Source organism: Dipodomys ordii, unplaced genomic scaffold, assembly GCF_000151885.1.
Source record: "Dipodomys ordii isolate 6190 unplaced genomic scaffold, Dord_2.0 Scaffold79, whole genome shotgun sequence".
Lineage (NCBI taxonomy): Eukaryota > Metazoa > Chordata > Mammalia > Rodentia > Heteromyidae > Dipodomys > Dipodomys ordii.
The window spans coordinates 585811-601240 of record NW_012267295.1 but is presented as its reverse complement, the minus strand read 5'-3'; the positions used below and the strand labels follow the sequence as shown (position 1 = coordinate 601240).

At 48.0% G+C, this 15430-nt stretch overlaps 1 protein-coding gene across 3 annotated transcripts in view; it reads right to left on the bottom strand.

Moving 5' to 3' along the window:
- Nucleotides 1-2617: 2617 nt before the first annotated feature.
- Tcf20 (transcription factor 20 (AR1)) overlaps nucleotides 2618-15430 on the bottom strand; it is a 63678-nt gene continuing 50865 nt past the window's right edge. Inside the window, exons 3-5 of one of the 3 annotated variants that reach the window (XM_013024920.1) lie at nucleotides 10638-10687; nucleotides 9606-9733; nucleotides 3624-3841 (exon numbers count right to left, since the gene is read on the bottom strand). In XM_013024920.1, the coding sequence (XP_012880374.1) occupies nucleotides 9650-9733; nucleotides 10638-10687 (134 nt within the window). In that variant the 3' untranslated portion in view covers nucleotides 3624-3841; nucleotides 9606-9649. Of the gene's footprint in view, nucleotides 3842-9605; nucleotides 9734-10637; nucleotides 10688-15430 lie in introns of all 3 variants that reach the window. The other 2 variants (XM_013024921.1, XM_013024922.1) reach the window with 2 other exon arrangements.

Here is a 15430-nt window from a genome sequence, read left to right as displayed (position 1 = left end):
CTGCTGTGCCAACTGGTTTACCGTCCCCACAGCCATCAGGACAGGTGGCCTTGTGTCCCCAGAGCAAAGAAAGCACGTTAGTGAGATCAAAGTCACCACACAGAAGCAGGGTCCATGTCTGAAACACACGCAAAGCTCTGCACCAGACTGTCCAGAAATGGCCACTGCAAAAGCTCCCAGGATCAATTATTTCAATAGACCACACCTGGGTCTGCCCTCTTCCTACATGGGACCTCCTGTGTAATGGGGTAGCATGCCTTGTGCACAGGTGGGTGCTTTACATGGTGCCACGTGAGGCACCTCATAATCCTGCAGCCAAGAGGCAGACTAGGACCTCTGGACCACTGTCCTCCAAATATTTTTGTGAGAATTCTAGAGACCACTTACAAAGCTACAGTTCTCAGCCAGCACAGGAACTAGGACCTCTGTCATTCTGCCTGCCTGGCACAGCGGTGCAATTGAAAGGAAATTCCCAATTCTCAGCTCCTACTCAGGAAGAGAAGACAGGGCAGGACCTGTGTGCCAAGTTCTGGCTGGTGCTGGATGCCAAGCTGGAGCCTTTGGGGTTGCAATCCTACAGGCTGGCACCAGGTGGAAGAAGGTAACACTCTACAACTAAAGGCTTCAGAGGATCAAGATCAGCATCTTTTCTTTTTCTTTTTTGTGACCAGTCCTGGGGCTTGAGCTTAGGACCTGGGCACTGTCCCTGAGCCTCTTTGTGCTCAAGGCTAATGCTCTAACACTTGAGCTACAGCATCATTTCGGGGCTTTTCTGAGTAGTTTATTGGAGATAAGACTCTCCTGACCTTTCCTGCCTGAGCTGGCTGAGCTGCGATCCTCAAGATCTCACCCTCTTGAGTAGTTAGGATCACAGTGAGCCACTGGTACCTGTAATATTTACTTTTTAGATGGTGATTTATTTACATATTTATTTGCTAGTACTAGGGTTTGAACTCAGTCTAGGTACTGTCCTTGAGCTTTATCCCTCAAGACAGGTGTTATACCTCTTGAGCCACAGTTCTACTTCTGGCCTTTTGGTGGTTAATTGGAGGAGAGTCTCATCGATCTTACCACCCTGACTGGTTTTGAACCATAATTCCCAGATCTCAGCCTCCTGAGAAGCTAGATTATAGTTATGAGCCACCAGTGCCTGGCTAAAAAGTATGATTAAAAAATGTTTTTTAAATAATTGTAAACCTAAATTTTGAATGTAATGAGGTTGACTGTATGTAGTTCTAACAATGATAATTAAAAAAAAAATCTTTCAAATCTGAAATTTCCCTTTAACTCCCTATTTGTCCATACCCGTATTACATACAAACACCACCAGGGTGAAACGTGATGTGAGCTGCAGGCTTGATGGTTGCCCACGTGGCATGATATGGGTTCATCAGTGCGGGAGATTGTACCTGTGTGGGGAGTGGGCATGTGGGAATATCTTCTGCCCAGTATACTGCTGTGGACCTGAAACTGCTGGTGGCTCCAGCCTGTAATCCTAGCTACTCAGGAGGTTGAGATATGATGACTGTGGTTCAGAGCTAACCCAGACAGGAAAGTCGGTGAGACCCTTATCTCCAATTAACCTCCAAAAAGCCAGAAATGGGGATGTGGCTTAAGTGGTACAGTGCCAGCCTTGGGCAAAAAAAAAAAAAAAAAAAAGCTAAAGGATCGCTTCCAGCCCTGAGCTCAAGTTCAGGACTAGTACATATGCACACATACGTATGTGAGCGCCTACTCATGCATGTACATACGCACACACATGCATACCTATATACATACACACATGATCTTTTACAACATATGCTGGGCTTCACAAGTTGAGGTGCCAGAGGTTACAGCTGGACTCTAGGCAAGTGGTAAACAGGGTCATGTCTCAGCTCAAGGTCATTTCTGAAGCCAATTTAAAGGCACCAGAAATAACGCCAGAAATAATGAGTGCTACACCTTGAGGCACCATCAGCAACTTCAAAGGAACAAAAGAGTTAAAGGCAAAGTGCCAAACATCAGCCAGCAGGAAAAATTTTCAAGATACATATTTTTCAAGTTTTGTGATTTAGTCCTTGACATCTGAAATCGATTAATTTCATTCTACCTGTGTTAATCCAAGTCAAGACTAGAATGGAAGCCAACCTGCTCAAGAATCATTTCTATGCAGGTCTTGCCGTAGCTGCCTGTACATAGTCCCACGGCTGGCGCAGCACACCCACCCACGCCCCCATCCTGGCAAAGAAATGAGAAATGGACTGCACGGCTTGATGTAGCCATTAGGCTGAAATTAATCTGCCATTTCTGCAACCCAAATTGATGAGCACACAAGAGCTTATTTCCACCTCACATTTCTCTGATATTTGTTCTCCCCAAAAGTCCATTAACATTGCATTATACTTTTATAATCTTTAAAATCATGTCGATTCAAAAATATGTCCTCATATTTGGATAAATCCCAGTGTCTGCATGGGCAGCCGAGATCTGTTGGCCTTCTCTGAGGCTGGGGTGGAGGGGACTAGGGCTGCTGGGTTCTCCTTGAGAGCAGCTGAGGAACCCTAATGGCGGCTGATGTGAGGGAAGGAAGAGACACATCCACTTCATAGTAAATAATAGAGGAAACAAGGTTAAAATGAAGTTTATTATTTTTTGATTTTTTTGTTTTTTGTTTTTTTAAATAAAACTGTTTGTGAAACAGCTATTTTATCCCCACGGCAGAGTGACCCCTGAAAGATGCACTAACCCCTTCTTAAGGCCTTAACAAGATTTTTTTGTACTTTTTTTCATTTTTTTAAAACTTAGATATTTAAAAATTATACAATTTACAAAACAAAACAAAACAACATAATCATATAGCATGGAGCTGACACTTAACAGCCCCCCTTTCCCATTATAAAAATGAAAGCAAAAAGAAAATAACAGCTAAGTGGGTGTTTTCTGGTCAGCTTAACCCACCCACCTGGTTCACACACACATTCGTTCCCAGCCCCTGCCTACTCTCGGGCAGGACTGCCTAGGCCTCCTTGGGTCCCCATGAGCCTGGGAGCAGCTGCCTGGAATGTACCAAGGACAGAGGGCCCCAGACAGGGGCTCTCAGGGATCTCACCAGCCACAGTTACCCAGGGCTCAGCCACGACCTTGGGGCATCTGCCAATTTTACCCCCCAAAAAGATAAAACTTTAAAAAAGAATAAATAAGTAGTGTTTCTGGCAAAGAAAAAAAATTACTTTTGTGTTTAAACATCATTCCTCCACTCTTGAAATCCCCTTTCCCTCCCCCCCCCCCCAGAACCTTCCCTTGTGACAAGATGAAGGCCCAGTTGTGGTCTGTCTGCTCTTTTAGTCCTGGGTCTAGTGTTCTCTGACTTGGTGTGAGACAGGCTAAAGATCAAAGCCACACCCCATCCTTTATGAGATGAGAGCTTGTTCAGTTCAATTCACATTTAAATTTCACTGTCATGGGAACAAATTTGGAGTCCTTTAACTAGATAATTTTAAAATAGAATCAAAAGGGATAGCGCACCTTTCATTTAAACAAAGTCTTTCCAGACTAAAAATAGATTTATATATATATATTTTTATCCCTCCCTTTATCCCCCCCCTTTTCCCATGAGCCCACCCCTCCCCCCTCCCCCCACATTGTCACTATGGAGATTGTGTCCATGGAAATAGCCATTCCAACATCTTGTGTCTTTCTTTCCTGTGGTGTCACCAGTTGAGTGTGATGTGAGAACACAGGAAGGAAGTGCTGGCATGGGCAGGCGCGGTGGGGCGGGGCAGGGTGGGGTGTGGCTGCACGGCAGGACAATTCCATTCCCTTACGAGTGTCCACCACCTTCTCATCTCCACAGTCTCACCTGGAAGACAAGCAGCAGACACTGAGTGTGGGGGCTGGTACCTGATCCCGCCAGCCACAGTCCCTTTTCAGTGGCGCTGGCAAATGGCCTTTGGCAGGGACTTCATGCTCAGACCCCTTTGTGGGTGTGAGGCTGAATTGCTTTGAACTTGAAGCAAGGTGGAAGACAGAGGTGATCTAAGAAGGTAGGTGTGGAATCAGACTTTGAGGCCTCTCCTGACAGGTCACCTTCTCTGCATAGAAGAAACAAAGGCAGGAGAAAATTCCTTGAACTTCAGGGATGGTGACTCAGCCACTGGTGGCAGTTTTCACAGAGGTGGCCGAAGACAACTCAGCTGTGACTGAACCTAGAGTGTCCAGACAATCTGTGGAAGAACCTTCTCATAACTGTATCAAAGCACTCTTCCCAGAGACCTGGCCTGACAGGGTGGGCAGGCCACAGCCTGATTTTTGCACCGCACAGAGCTGGAGGTGTCATTCTTCCTGGCTTTGCAGGGATAGATGGACCTTAACATATGGGCCCAAACTTGGGCCCAATGACCCACGCAGAAGACAGGTATACCAAGGCCATCTCAGAATGCTTCACGACCCATCTCATGTACAAATGTCTCAGTAAACACCAAAGATTCCAAGAAGTTAGTCCAGAAAAAGCACACCAGAAGTGGATATTGATGGTGGTCTTCCCATCCGGAAGCCAATCAGAACTATGACTTGTGTCCCTACGACACCCCTTTCTTCTTCCTTAAATCCTTTCTGGTGCCCTCTACCAACAAATAAGCCTCAGGAAATGGCAGACTCACTCTCCCACTCCTGCCCCAATAAAGCTTACTAATGTGCAAACTGTTAAGCAGGCTGTGTGTGTGCAGGAGCTAAGAATTCACAAGCGCACATATATAATATATTCACCCCTGCCAAAAAGGAGACTTCTGCTTGACAGAAAATACCAATAAGCAGGAAGACACTTTGCAGAGATGACAGTCCAGCCAACACCCTGGAGTTAAAAATAAACCCTAGTACTTTAAATTGCAAGGCCCTGGGCCTATGGGCCAGCAACCGAGCCATCCTGTCAATCTCAGCATGCACCCACAACAGCATGGCTTCCCTCGTAAATGTGCTCCGGACTCCTCCTCTCTGCATGGGACTGCTCCCACCATCCCAGGGAGATTCTCCTCTGCCTCAGCCAAAGGACACGGAGAAAGGGTTCTCTGATGCCCTTTCCAGGAACCACAGGCACTTGGGAAATCACAAGGGCAGAGCTAATGGGTGCTTCTAGGAATGAGCAGGGGGAGTGATCTGAGGTCAGATGCCATAGCCCCCTTTTAAAGGTATGCTTGTAGAGGAAGGGCAGGACAGTGCTCAGCTCAGGCTTAGACCACCATCCCATACTACTACTCAGAAGGGTAGCTCCCAACTTCAAAATGGGGCTGTCTGCTTGGCCAGTTGGTTCTAGATAACCTGGCTCCTTTGGTGGCACAGAGCTGTATGGTAACACAGGTATTGGCAACTCTCCAGCATCTTGTCTTGGGCTCCACAGTCCAGCTTTCCCAACAGAGAGCTTTCCACTGAGTACACTGACCCAAACACACAGTGGTATCCTAATTGTGATGGGACCCGTAATATCTGTAGAGTTGGGCTGGGAAGGTGGCTCAGTGGAAGAGCGCTTGCCTTACATGCATGAGGCCCTGAGTTCGATTCCTTAGCACCACATAAGCAGAAAAAAAAAAGCCGGAAGTGGCACTGTGGCTCAAGTAGTAGAGTGCTAGCCTTGAGCTGAAGAGTTGAGGGACAGTGCCCAGACCCAGAGTTCAGGCCCCACGACCGGACTCCCCCCCCAAAAAAAAACCCTGTAGAGTTACTTCTTAAATGCTGTCCCTTTAAGTGGAGCGTGGCTCAAGTAGTAGAGTGTCAGCATTGAGTGAAAAAGCCAAGTGTGTAAGGCTGTGAATTCAAACCCCACTTTACACACACACATACGTACACACATACACATACTGTCCCTGGCTTGGCTGAAATGCCTCACACTAGTTACCTGGGAGGCCAGGGATTGGGAGGATCACAGTTTGAGGCCAGCTGAACAAAAAGGTAGTGAAACATGTCAACAAATAAGTTGACAGGCATGGTAATACAAACCTATAATCCCAAACAGATGAGAAACCACAGGTAGGAGATCTTGGTCCAAGGCTGGTACCAGGAAAAACATAATACTGTACCAGAAAAATAAAGCAGAAAAAGGCTGGGTGTGGGGCTCCGTGGTACAGTGAGTGCCTGGCAAGCACAAGGCCCTGAGATCAAAGCCCAACAGCTGGGGATGAGGGGAAGCTGCTGTCCCTTCAGCAGGGAGAATGGGAAAGAAAGCTAGTTCTAGCATTTGGAGCTTTATAGACTATTTCGTCAGGCCCTCTGCTCTGGTCTGGACCATGAGCCTCCAAAGGACCTTGACTTCTTGAGTGTCCAGCAATGCTGCAGAAGGAGGAGAGGACTTTCATTTAGACAGGGACTAGAAAATGGAGGGCATCTCTGAGGAAATGACCTTGAAATTGAGACTCAGAAGATGAGCTGGAGCCTACTGTGTGAGCTGGGCAGGCAGAGTGCTTCTTGCACAGGGATGTGAACATGCACAAGCCCAGCGGGAGGAAGCCTGGCACCAGAGCAGCCAGTGGTTGGAGCACTTTGCCACTGAGTCCCACTGGTTTTTGAAGGCAAGGCAAAGAGTCTGGATTTTATTCCAACTGTGACAAGAACCTTTGAAGCAAGGGATGGTGCTGGGGGGAGATGTGCTTGCTGCTGTGACAAAGGGCTTCAAATGGAGCTGGTAGTCACAGCAGATAGGACACAAACTCGAGTTGGCACCAGCCAGGAGACATGGACAGACTGGAGCTCTCCTCTGGGAGTGCAGCTTCAGGACTCCACTGGAGGAAGACTCCAGAGGGTGTGTCCTGTGGATGGGCTGCATGCTGCCTGGCCACTGGGGCAGGGAGGATGCTGTCCCTCTTCTCCCATGCAGGATGTGTGAGCCTGTGGTGTCCCCTTGAGCCCAGAATGGAGAGTCAGCCTGTGTTCTCCTTTTTTACATGACAAGGACCCCCAGTCCAAAGATCCCACTGTCCAGGTCCCTCGTCTACTAGCCACAATGAGGCCAGAGAGTGAACAATTTCACCAAGGCCAGAACACACAACCACAGGCCCATCATACAGCTTCCTCATCCTTGGAAATGGGGAACTGGTATTTTCTGCTCTACAGAGCACAGCTTCAAGGTCCCATCTGTGGCGTGTTGATCTCTCCAGCTCTGGCTGAAGGAAACGCACGCCAGGAGTGTATGGCAGTGAGCACGCTGTACTCTGAGGCCTAGCTGCACCCCCACAGGGCTGGCACCACCATTTCTCTCTTATAACACAAACTGAAGCTGGGCACTGGTATCTCACACCTGTCATCCTCTACTCAGGAGGCTGAGATCTGAGGATCATGGTTCAAAGCCTCCGGACAGGAAAGCCCATGAGATTCTTATCTCCAATTAACCTCCAGAAAACTGGAAGTGGTACTATGGCTCAAAGTGATGAGAGTGATGGCTTTGAGCAAAAGAGAGCTCTGGGACAGCACCCAGGCCGTGAATTCAAACCCCATGCCAAACGAAACAAAGCAACCAAACAAAAACCTCACGAACAACCACTTGACCATCAACAAAACTGAAAAAGAGACAGTAAGTGGCCTTGCCCCTGTCACAGAGCACTTTGCACACCACCGTGTGAGAAAGTGGAGCGCTAGAGACGGGTCACATGTGCATGCCCGCTGTCCCTTCCCTGCCTGTCCTAACCCCAGTGATGACTCTGCTCCCAGCAAGGACTTCAAGATGAGTGCTTCTTGAGGGCCACTGGGACATCCACACCATCCTGTGGTGCATGCTGGGTGTGAAGGGCAGTGACTGCCCTTGGTGTAAACTGGACTGAGAAGTTAGGAATAGCTGAGGAGAGCACTTCAGAAGGACACGCTCTCCGTGTGATGGAGCCGGGGAAGACAGAGGCGATGTTTAGCATTCTTGATAGGCGCAAGAATGATGGCCTAAATCCCCAAAAGACCTGCCCATCGAGCCAAGACACTCTTTCTCAAACATAGGATCGACAAAACTAAAACATACTTGGACTTATACCTGGTGGCTCCTACAGAGCTTGACCATGGGGCATGCCAGAGGCACTGATGCACAGAAATACCCTTGCGTTGGAACATGCAGAAGGGTAAAAGCAAGCAGTGCTCCAACAATCACCCACACCACCATCTTGCCCCAGGGGACACAGCACCAGTGCAGGAAGCCAGTGCTTCTGGAAATGCACAGGCCATTTGATGCCTTACGTAAAGTCTATAGGTTTTCTCATTTGGTTCCTGTGACCCACAAACATGTAAAATATCTTCCACTTACCTCTACCACTCTGCTCCCTCCAAGAGGTAAAGAGAAAAACACTAGCAAAGCACTCAACATCCCTCCCAGGAAGCACCAGACTCATCCCACAGTGGAGCCAAGGGGCCTTCTGTGAAGTCAGCGTATACAGCCTATGGAACACACACTTTTCACCAAACTCTGAGAAGAACTCAACTGTTCTCTCAAATTATTGTTGAATATTCTGGAGAAAGGCAGAAACCTCCCAGTTCTAACCAGCAATGAGGGTATGTCTCACAATACTCAGGGAATGCAGTGCGTGACTGTGGGGACTCAGATTTCTAGTCCACATAGAAGGCCCTCATTTACAGAGAAACACACCTCAGAGAACTCCCCAACATAGCTGTTCCCCTGCATTCAGTAGCCAACACCACACACTATACCATTTCTCTCTTCTTCTTTACACTCTTAATTTTCTCATCCTACAGTAACTGAGCAGGGCAGCGGGGGGGGGGGGGGGGGGGGGGGGGGGGGGGGGGGGAGCAGCAGCAAGCTCAGGACAATGGAGATCATACTTCCAGAAGCCCGAAACTTGTAATTCTGTTCTCTAGAGGTGCATGCAGGGACAGCCTTGCCACATTCCCACCCAACGTGCAACCACAGCACAGCACAACTGCTTGAGATTTAAAGTCTTTCTGAAAATTTTTTCCCCTTTGAAAAGGAGTGGAGTGTATTTCAAGTAATAAACCTTGAATTTTCTTTTTTCCAAATAACAAAACTAACAATCCCCCCTCTCTAAGTTTTACAGAAATATAGTCAATTAAAAAGAAGAATGTAGTCAATTAAAAAGAAGAGACCTCTGAGCTGGGGATCAGTGGCTCATGCCTGTAATCCTAGCTACTCAGGAGGCTGGGATCTGAGGATGGCGGTTCAAAGCCAGCCTGAGCAGGAGAAGTCCACGAAACTCTTATCTCCAATAAGTCACCAGAAAACTTCCAGTGGTACTGTGGCTCAAGTGGTAGCCTTAGGCCGAAGAGCTGAGGGACAAAGCCCAAGCCCCACCACTGACCAAAAAAAGAGAGAGACCTCTGACTTGGTCCCTCTCTGGAACAGAGAAAAGGGTGGACTGCTGCCAGAGGATCCCCACCCACAGGATCGTCCTAGCGCTGTCACGCTGTCATACTGCCTTCAGGAGCAATGATAGTGAACAATTTTATAGGCCTCATCACAGCTATTCTGGGGAGCTGGATAACAGAAAGCTATTTTCTCCACTTGATGCCGACAGTTCACAGGATTCAACACTGGTGGTGTGGCGTGGGCAAGCAGGAGGCCAGAGGCCATGACACTTGCTGAGAGCTGGGTGGGAGTGGTGGGAGCCAGGCCAGCCCCAACTCACCTGTGCTTGCTGTCCTCTCCATTCCCACGCGCGCACTGCCCCCCTCACCCCCGCTCCGACTGCTCTGTGCTGAGGCTGCCTTTTGCGTTCTTGTTCTGCAAGGGGGGGAGAGGGCATGGAAGGGGAGGCTGATGCCAGCAAAACCAAGAGATGGACAGAGGGACAGAAGACAGACAGTGTGGGAAAGGTGGGGGAAGAGGTGAGGACGGGAATGGTGCATGGAAAAGGAAAGAAAAAGCAGAGTCAGTACTGAATGACAAACAGGAGACACCCAGACGGGCTTTCTGACCATACACAAAAGCAAAGAAAATTTTGTCAGATCCTGGTCTAGTTCTGGAAATGATTTGGAAAGAAAAGCATAGGCGTCTTTCAGGAGCTTTTTAAGGACAGACGGTTCTTTCTAGTATTTTCTGGCTCTAACTGGAGAATGAGACTGTGAGTTCCAGTGACCACAAGGTGTCAGTGTGACCTCAGCCAGGCAGGGAGCCACAGCTTGCAGCTTCATCCCAATCCTTGTGGCTCTTTAACCCATCCCCTCTCCCCCCCCAATCAATGTCAGCTCAGAAACAGAATGTTGGTCTCCTTGTCTTCCTAAAAGAGGTGACCAAGAGACCCGTTCTTGGAGAGACTACCTGCTTTGTCAGGGTGTTTCTGCTGCACATACTCTGGGAGAGAAAGGAAATGGCTCTGTTCTCTATTCTGGGAAATTCTGCACAGCTCACCATATTATCAACCTGTGGACTGGGTGTCTACTAAATTAAAGTAGAAATCAGTAGTTCCACTGATCTTCTAATTTCTTTTAATGAACTGATAATGCTCTCCAAAATACCATAACCCTCCGGGCTCCTTCATACCCCAAGGGTACTTGGCTCCATTCTTTGAGGATCCCTTCAGCACAATGCCTCTCCATGCTCTCAGTGCCAGAAGTGTAGGTGGGACAGGCCTGGGTAAGGTCCTCCAAGCCTGGCCTTTAGGTTTCTCAGGAGGAGACAGCCCCACTGGAAGCAAAGGCTACTGGGGCCCGTGACTCACCTTGTGCTTGGGGCACCTCACCGAGAAGTTCTCTTCATGCAGCAAACAATCTGTAAGACAGAAGGAGACAGTTATATGGAACCTGGGCACACTGGCACAGCTGGATCAAAGTATGACAATGCTGTGACTTTAAACAGGAACACATAAGCAACACTCCAAATAAACCATGATAACTTTACTTGACAGAATGACTTAAAAGCTTACCAGGTTCTGTCTCAAAAATAATCAGCAAAAAAGCAGGGTTAGAGGCATAGCTCCAATGGTAGAACACCAATCTAGCACCAGTCTAGCCAAGGAAATGTGAGGTTCTAAGTTCGAGCCCCAGCACTACCAAAAGCATTTCTTAAAAATTAACAAAAGTGGGGCTGGGAAGGTGGCTCAGTGGTAGAGTGCTTGCCTCGTATGCATGAAGCCCTGGGTTCGCGATTCCTTAGCACCACATAAGCAAAAAAAGCTGGAAGCAGTGCTGTGGCTCAAGTGGTAGAGCACTAGCCTTGAGTTGAAGAGGTGAGGAACAGCGCCCAGGCCCAGAGTTCAGGCCCCACAACTGACAAAAAACAAACAAACAAACAAAACCACAAAAATTATTGAGCTGGGTGCTGGTGGCTCATGCCTGAAATCCTAGCTACTGCAATCTAAGGTCTGTGGTTCAAAGCCAGCCTAGGCAGGGAAGTCCACGAGACTTTCATCTCCAATTAACTACCAAAAGGATGAAGTAAAGTTAAAGTTGTGGCTCAAGTGGTAGAACACTAGCCTTGAGCACAAAAGCTCAAGGACATCATCCAGGCCTTGAGTTCAAACCCCAGGATGGACACATACACAGAAAATTATTGGGATTCTTTCTTAAAAACAAAATAAAACCAAGTGCTGGTGACACACACCTGAAATCCTACCTACCTATTCAGGAGGCTGAAATCTAAAGATCTCAGTTCATAGCCAGCCTGGGTAGAAAAGTTCGTGAGACCCTTATCTCCAACCAACCACCAACAAAGCCTGAAGTGGACCTATGGCTCACTTAAGTGGTCAAACACTAGCCTTGATAAAAAACAAAAACGAACAACAACAACAAAAACCCTCAAGTGCCCAGGCCTGAAAAAAACAAAGACAAAACCAAAAAGGATGCTTGGTGGCTTTATAGCTCAAGTTGTAGGGCACTTTCCTAGCAAGCGTGAGAATCCGAGTTTAATACCCAGTATAACACACACACACACCTAAAATTTTAAAATAATATAGGAATATACTTATGATACAAAACTGCTAGAAGGACTAGATGCTCAAAACTATAGGATATATGTCCTAATTTCATTAAAATCTTTTACATGTGTTAAAAAAAAAGTAGGACAGCTACCAAAATGTAATAGGGAGAGTTATCTTTGGGTAAGATTATCCATTTTTTGTTTTTCTTTTAAATTTTCCTTATTTTCTTCTACATTTCCATGATGACATATTTAATAATCAAAGACAAAGTTCAAATAGTTACTGTAACCATATTCAAATCTCAGCTAACCCCACCCACAAGCTCAAGGCATTTGAAACATTTGAAATCTGTATAGAAAACCACCTGTTCGGGCTGGGAAGGTGGCTCAGTGGTAGAGCGCTTGTCTTGCATGGGTTCGATTCCTCAGCACCACATAAGCAAAAAGAAAAAAGCCGGAAGTGGCACTGTGGCTCAAGTAGTAGAGTGCTAGCCTTGAGCTGAAGAGTTGAGGGACAGTGCCCAGACCCAGAGTTCAGGCCCCACGACCGGACTCCCCCCCCAAAAAAAAACCCTGTAGAGTTACTTCTTAAATGCTGTCCCTTTAAGTGGAGCGTGGCTCAAGTAGTAGAGTGTCAGCATTGAGTGAAAAAGCCAAGTGTGTAAGGCTGTGAATTCAAACCCCACTTTACACACACACATACGTACACACATACACATACTGTCCCTGGCTTGGCTGAAATGCCTCACACTAGTTACCTGGGAGGCCAGGGATTGGGAGGATCACAGTTTGAGGCCAGCTGAACAAAAAGGTAGTGAAACATGTCAACAAATAAGTTGACAGGCATGGTAATACAAACCTATAATCCCAAACAGATGAGAAACCACAGGTAGGAGATCTTGGTCCAAGGCTGGTACCAGGAAAAACATAATACTGTACCAGAAAAATAAAGCAGAAAAAGGCTGGGTGTGGGGCTCCGTGGTACAGTGAGTGCCTGGCAAGCACAAGGCCCTGAGATCAAAGCCCAACAGCTGGGGATGAGGGGAAGCTGCTGTCCCTTCAGCAGGGAGAATGGGAAAGAAAGCTAGTTCTAGCATTTGGAGCTTTATAGACTATTTCGTCAGGCCCTCTGCTCTGGTCTGGACCATGAGCCTCCAAAGGACCTTGACTTCTTGAGTGTCCAGCAATGCTGCAGAAGGAGGAGAGGACTTTCATTTAGACAGGGACTAGAAAATGGAGGGCATCTCTGAGGAAATGACCTTGAAATTGAGACTCAGAAGATGAGCTGGAGCCTACTGTGTGAGCTGGGCAGGCAGAGTGCTTCTTGCACAGGGATGTGAACATGCACAAGCCCAGCGGGAGGAAGCCTGGCACCAGAGCAGCCAGTGGTTGGAGCACTTTGCCACTGAGTCCCACTGGTTTTTGAAGGCAAGGCAAAGAGTCTGGATTTTATTCCAACTGTGACAAGAACCTTTGAAGCAAGGGATGGTGCTGGGGGGAGATGTGCTTGCTGCTGTGACAAAGGGCTTCAAATGGAGCTGGTAGTCACAGCAGATAGGACACAAACTCGAGTTGGCACCAGCCAGGAGACATGGACAGACTGGAGCTCTCCTCTGGGAGTGCAGCTTCAGGACTCCACTGGAGGAAGACTCCAGAGGGTGTGTCCTGTGGATGGGCTGCATGCTGCCTGGCCACTGGGGCAGGGAGGATGCTGTCCCTCTTCTCCCATGCAGGATGTGTGAGCCTGTGGTGTCCCCTTGAGCCCAGAATGGAGAGTCAGCCTGTGTTCTCCTTTTTTACATGACAAGGACCCCCAGTCCAAAGATCCCACTGTCCAGGTCCCTCGTCTACTAGCCACAATGAGGCCAGAGAGTGAACAATTTCACCAAGGCCAGAACACACAACCACAGGCCCATCATACAGCTTCCTCATCCTTGGAAATGGGGAACTGGTATTTTCTGCTCTACAGAGCACAGCTTCAAGGTCCCATCTGTGGCGTGTTGATCTCTCCAGCTCTGGCTGAAGGAAACGCACGCCAGGAGTGTATGGCAGTGAGCACGCTGTACTCTGAGGCCTAGCTGCACCCCCACAGGGCTGGCACCACCATTTCTCTCTTATAACACAAACTGAAGCTGGGCACTGGTATCTCACACCTGTCATCCTCTACTCAGGAGGCTGAGATCTGAGGATCATGGTTCAAAGCCTCCGGACAGGAAAGCCCATGAGATTCTTATCTCCAATTAACCTCCAGAAAACTGGAAGTGGTACTATGGCTCAAAGTGATGAGAGTGATGGCTTTGAGCAAAAGAGAGCTCTGGGACAGCACCCAGGCCGTGAATTCAAACCCCATGCCAAACGAAACAAAGCAACCAAACAAAAACCTCACGAACAACCACTTGACCATCAACAAAACTGAAAAAGAGACAGTAAGTGGCCTTGCCCCTGTCACAGAGCACTTTGCACACCACCGTGTGAGAAAGTGGAGCGCTAGAGACGGGTCACATGTGCATGCCCGCTGTCCCTTCCCTGCCTGTCCTAACCCCAGTGATGACTCTGCTCCCAGCAAGGACTTCAAGATGAGTGCTTCTTGAGGGCCACTGGGACATCCACACCATCCTGTGGTGCATGCTGGGTGTGAAGGGCAGTGACTGCCCTTGGTGTAAACTGGACTGAGAAGTTAGGAATAGCTGAGGAGAGCACTTCAGAAGGACACGCTCTCCGTGTGATGGAGCCGGGGAAGACAGAGGCGATGTTTAGCATTCTTGATAGGCGCAAGAATGATGGCCTAAATCCCCAAAAGACCTGCCCATCGAGCCAAGACACTCTTTCTCAAACATAGGATCGACAAAACTAAAACATACTTGGACTTATACCTGGTGGCTCCTACAGAGCTTGACCATGGGGCATGCCAGAGGCACTGATGCACAGAAATACCCTTGCGTTGGAACATGCAGAAGGGTAAAAGCAAGCAGTGCTCCAACAATCACCCACACCACCATCTTGCCCCAGGGGACACAGCACCAGTGCAGGAAGCCAGTGCTTCTGGAAATGCACAGGCCATTTGATGCCTTACGTAAAGTCTATAGGTTTTCTCATTTGGTTCCTGTGACCCACAAACATGTAAAATATCTTCCACTTACCTCTACCACTCTGCTCCCTCCAAGAGGTAAAGAGAAAAACACTAGCAAAGCACTCAACATCCCTCCCAGGAAGCACCAGACTCATCCCACAGTGGAGCCAAGGGGCCTTCTGTGAAGTCAGCGTATACAGCCTATGGAACACACACTTTTCACCAAACTCTGAGAAGAACTCAACTGTTCTCTCAAATTATTGTTGAATATTCTGGAGAAAGGCAGAAACCTCCCAGTTCTAACCAGCAATGAGGGTATGTCTCACAATACTCAGGGAATGCAGTGCGTGACTGTGGGGACTCAGATTTCTAGTCCACATAGAAGGCCCTCATTTACAGAGAAACACACCTCAGAGAACTCCCCAACATAGCTGTTCCCCTGCATTCAGTAGCCAACACCACACACTATACCATTTCTCTCTTCTTCTTTACACTCTTAATTTTCTCATCCTACAGTAACTGAGCAG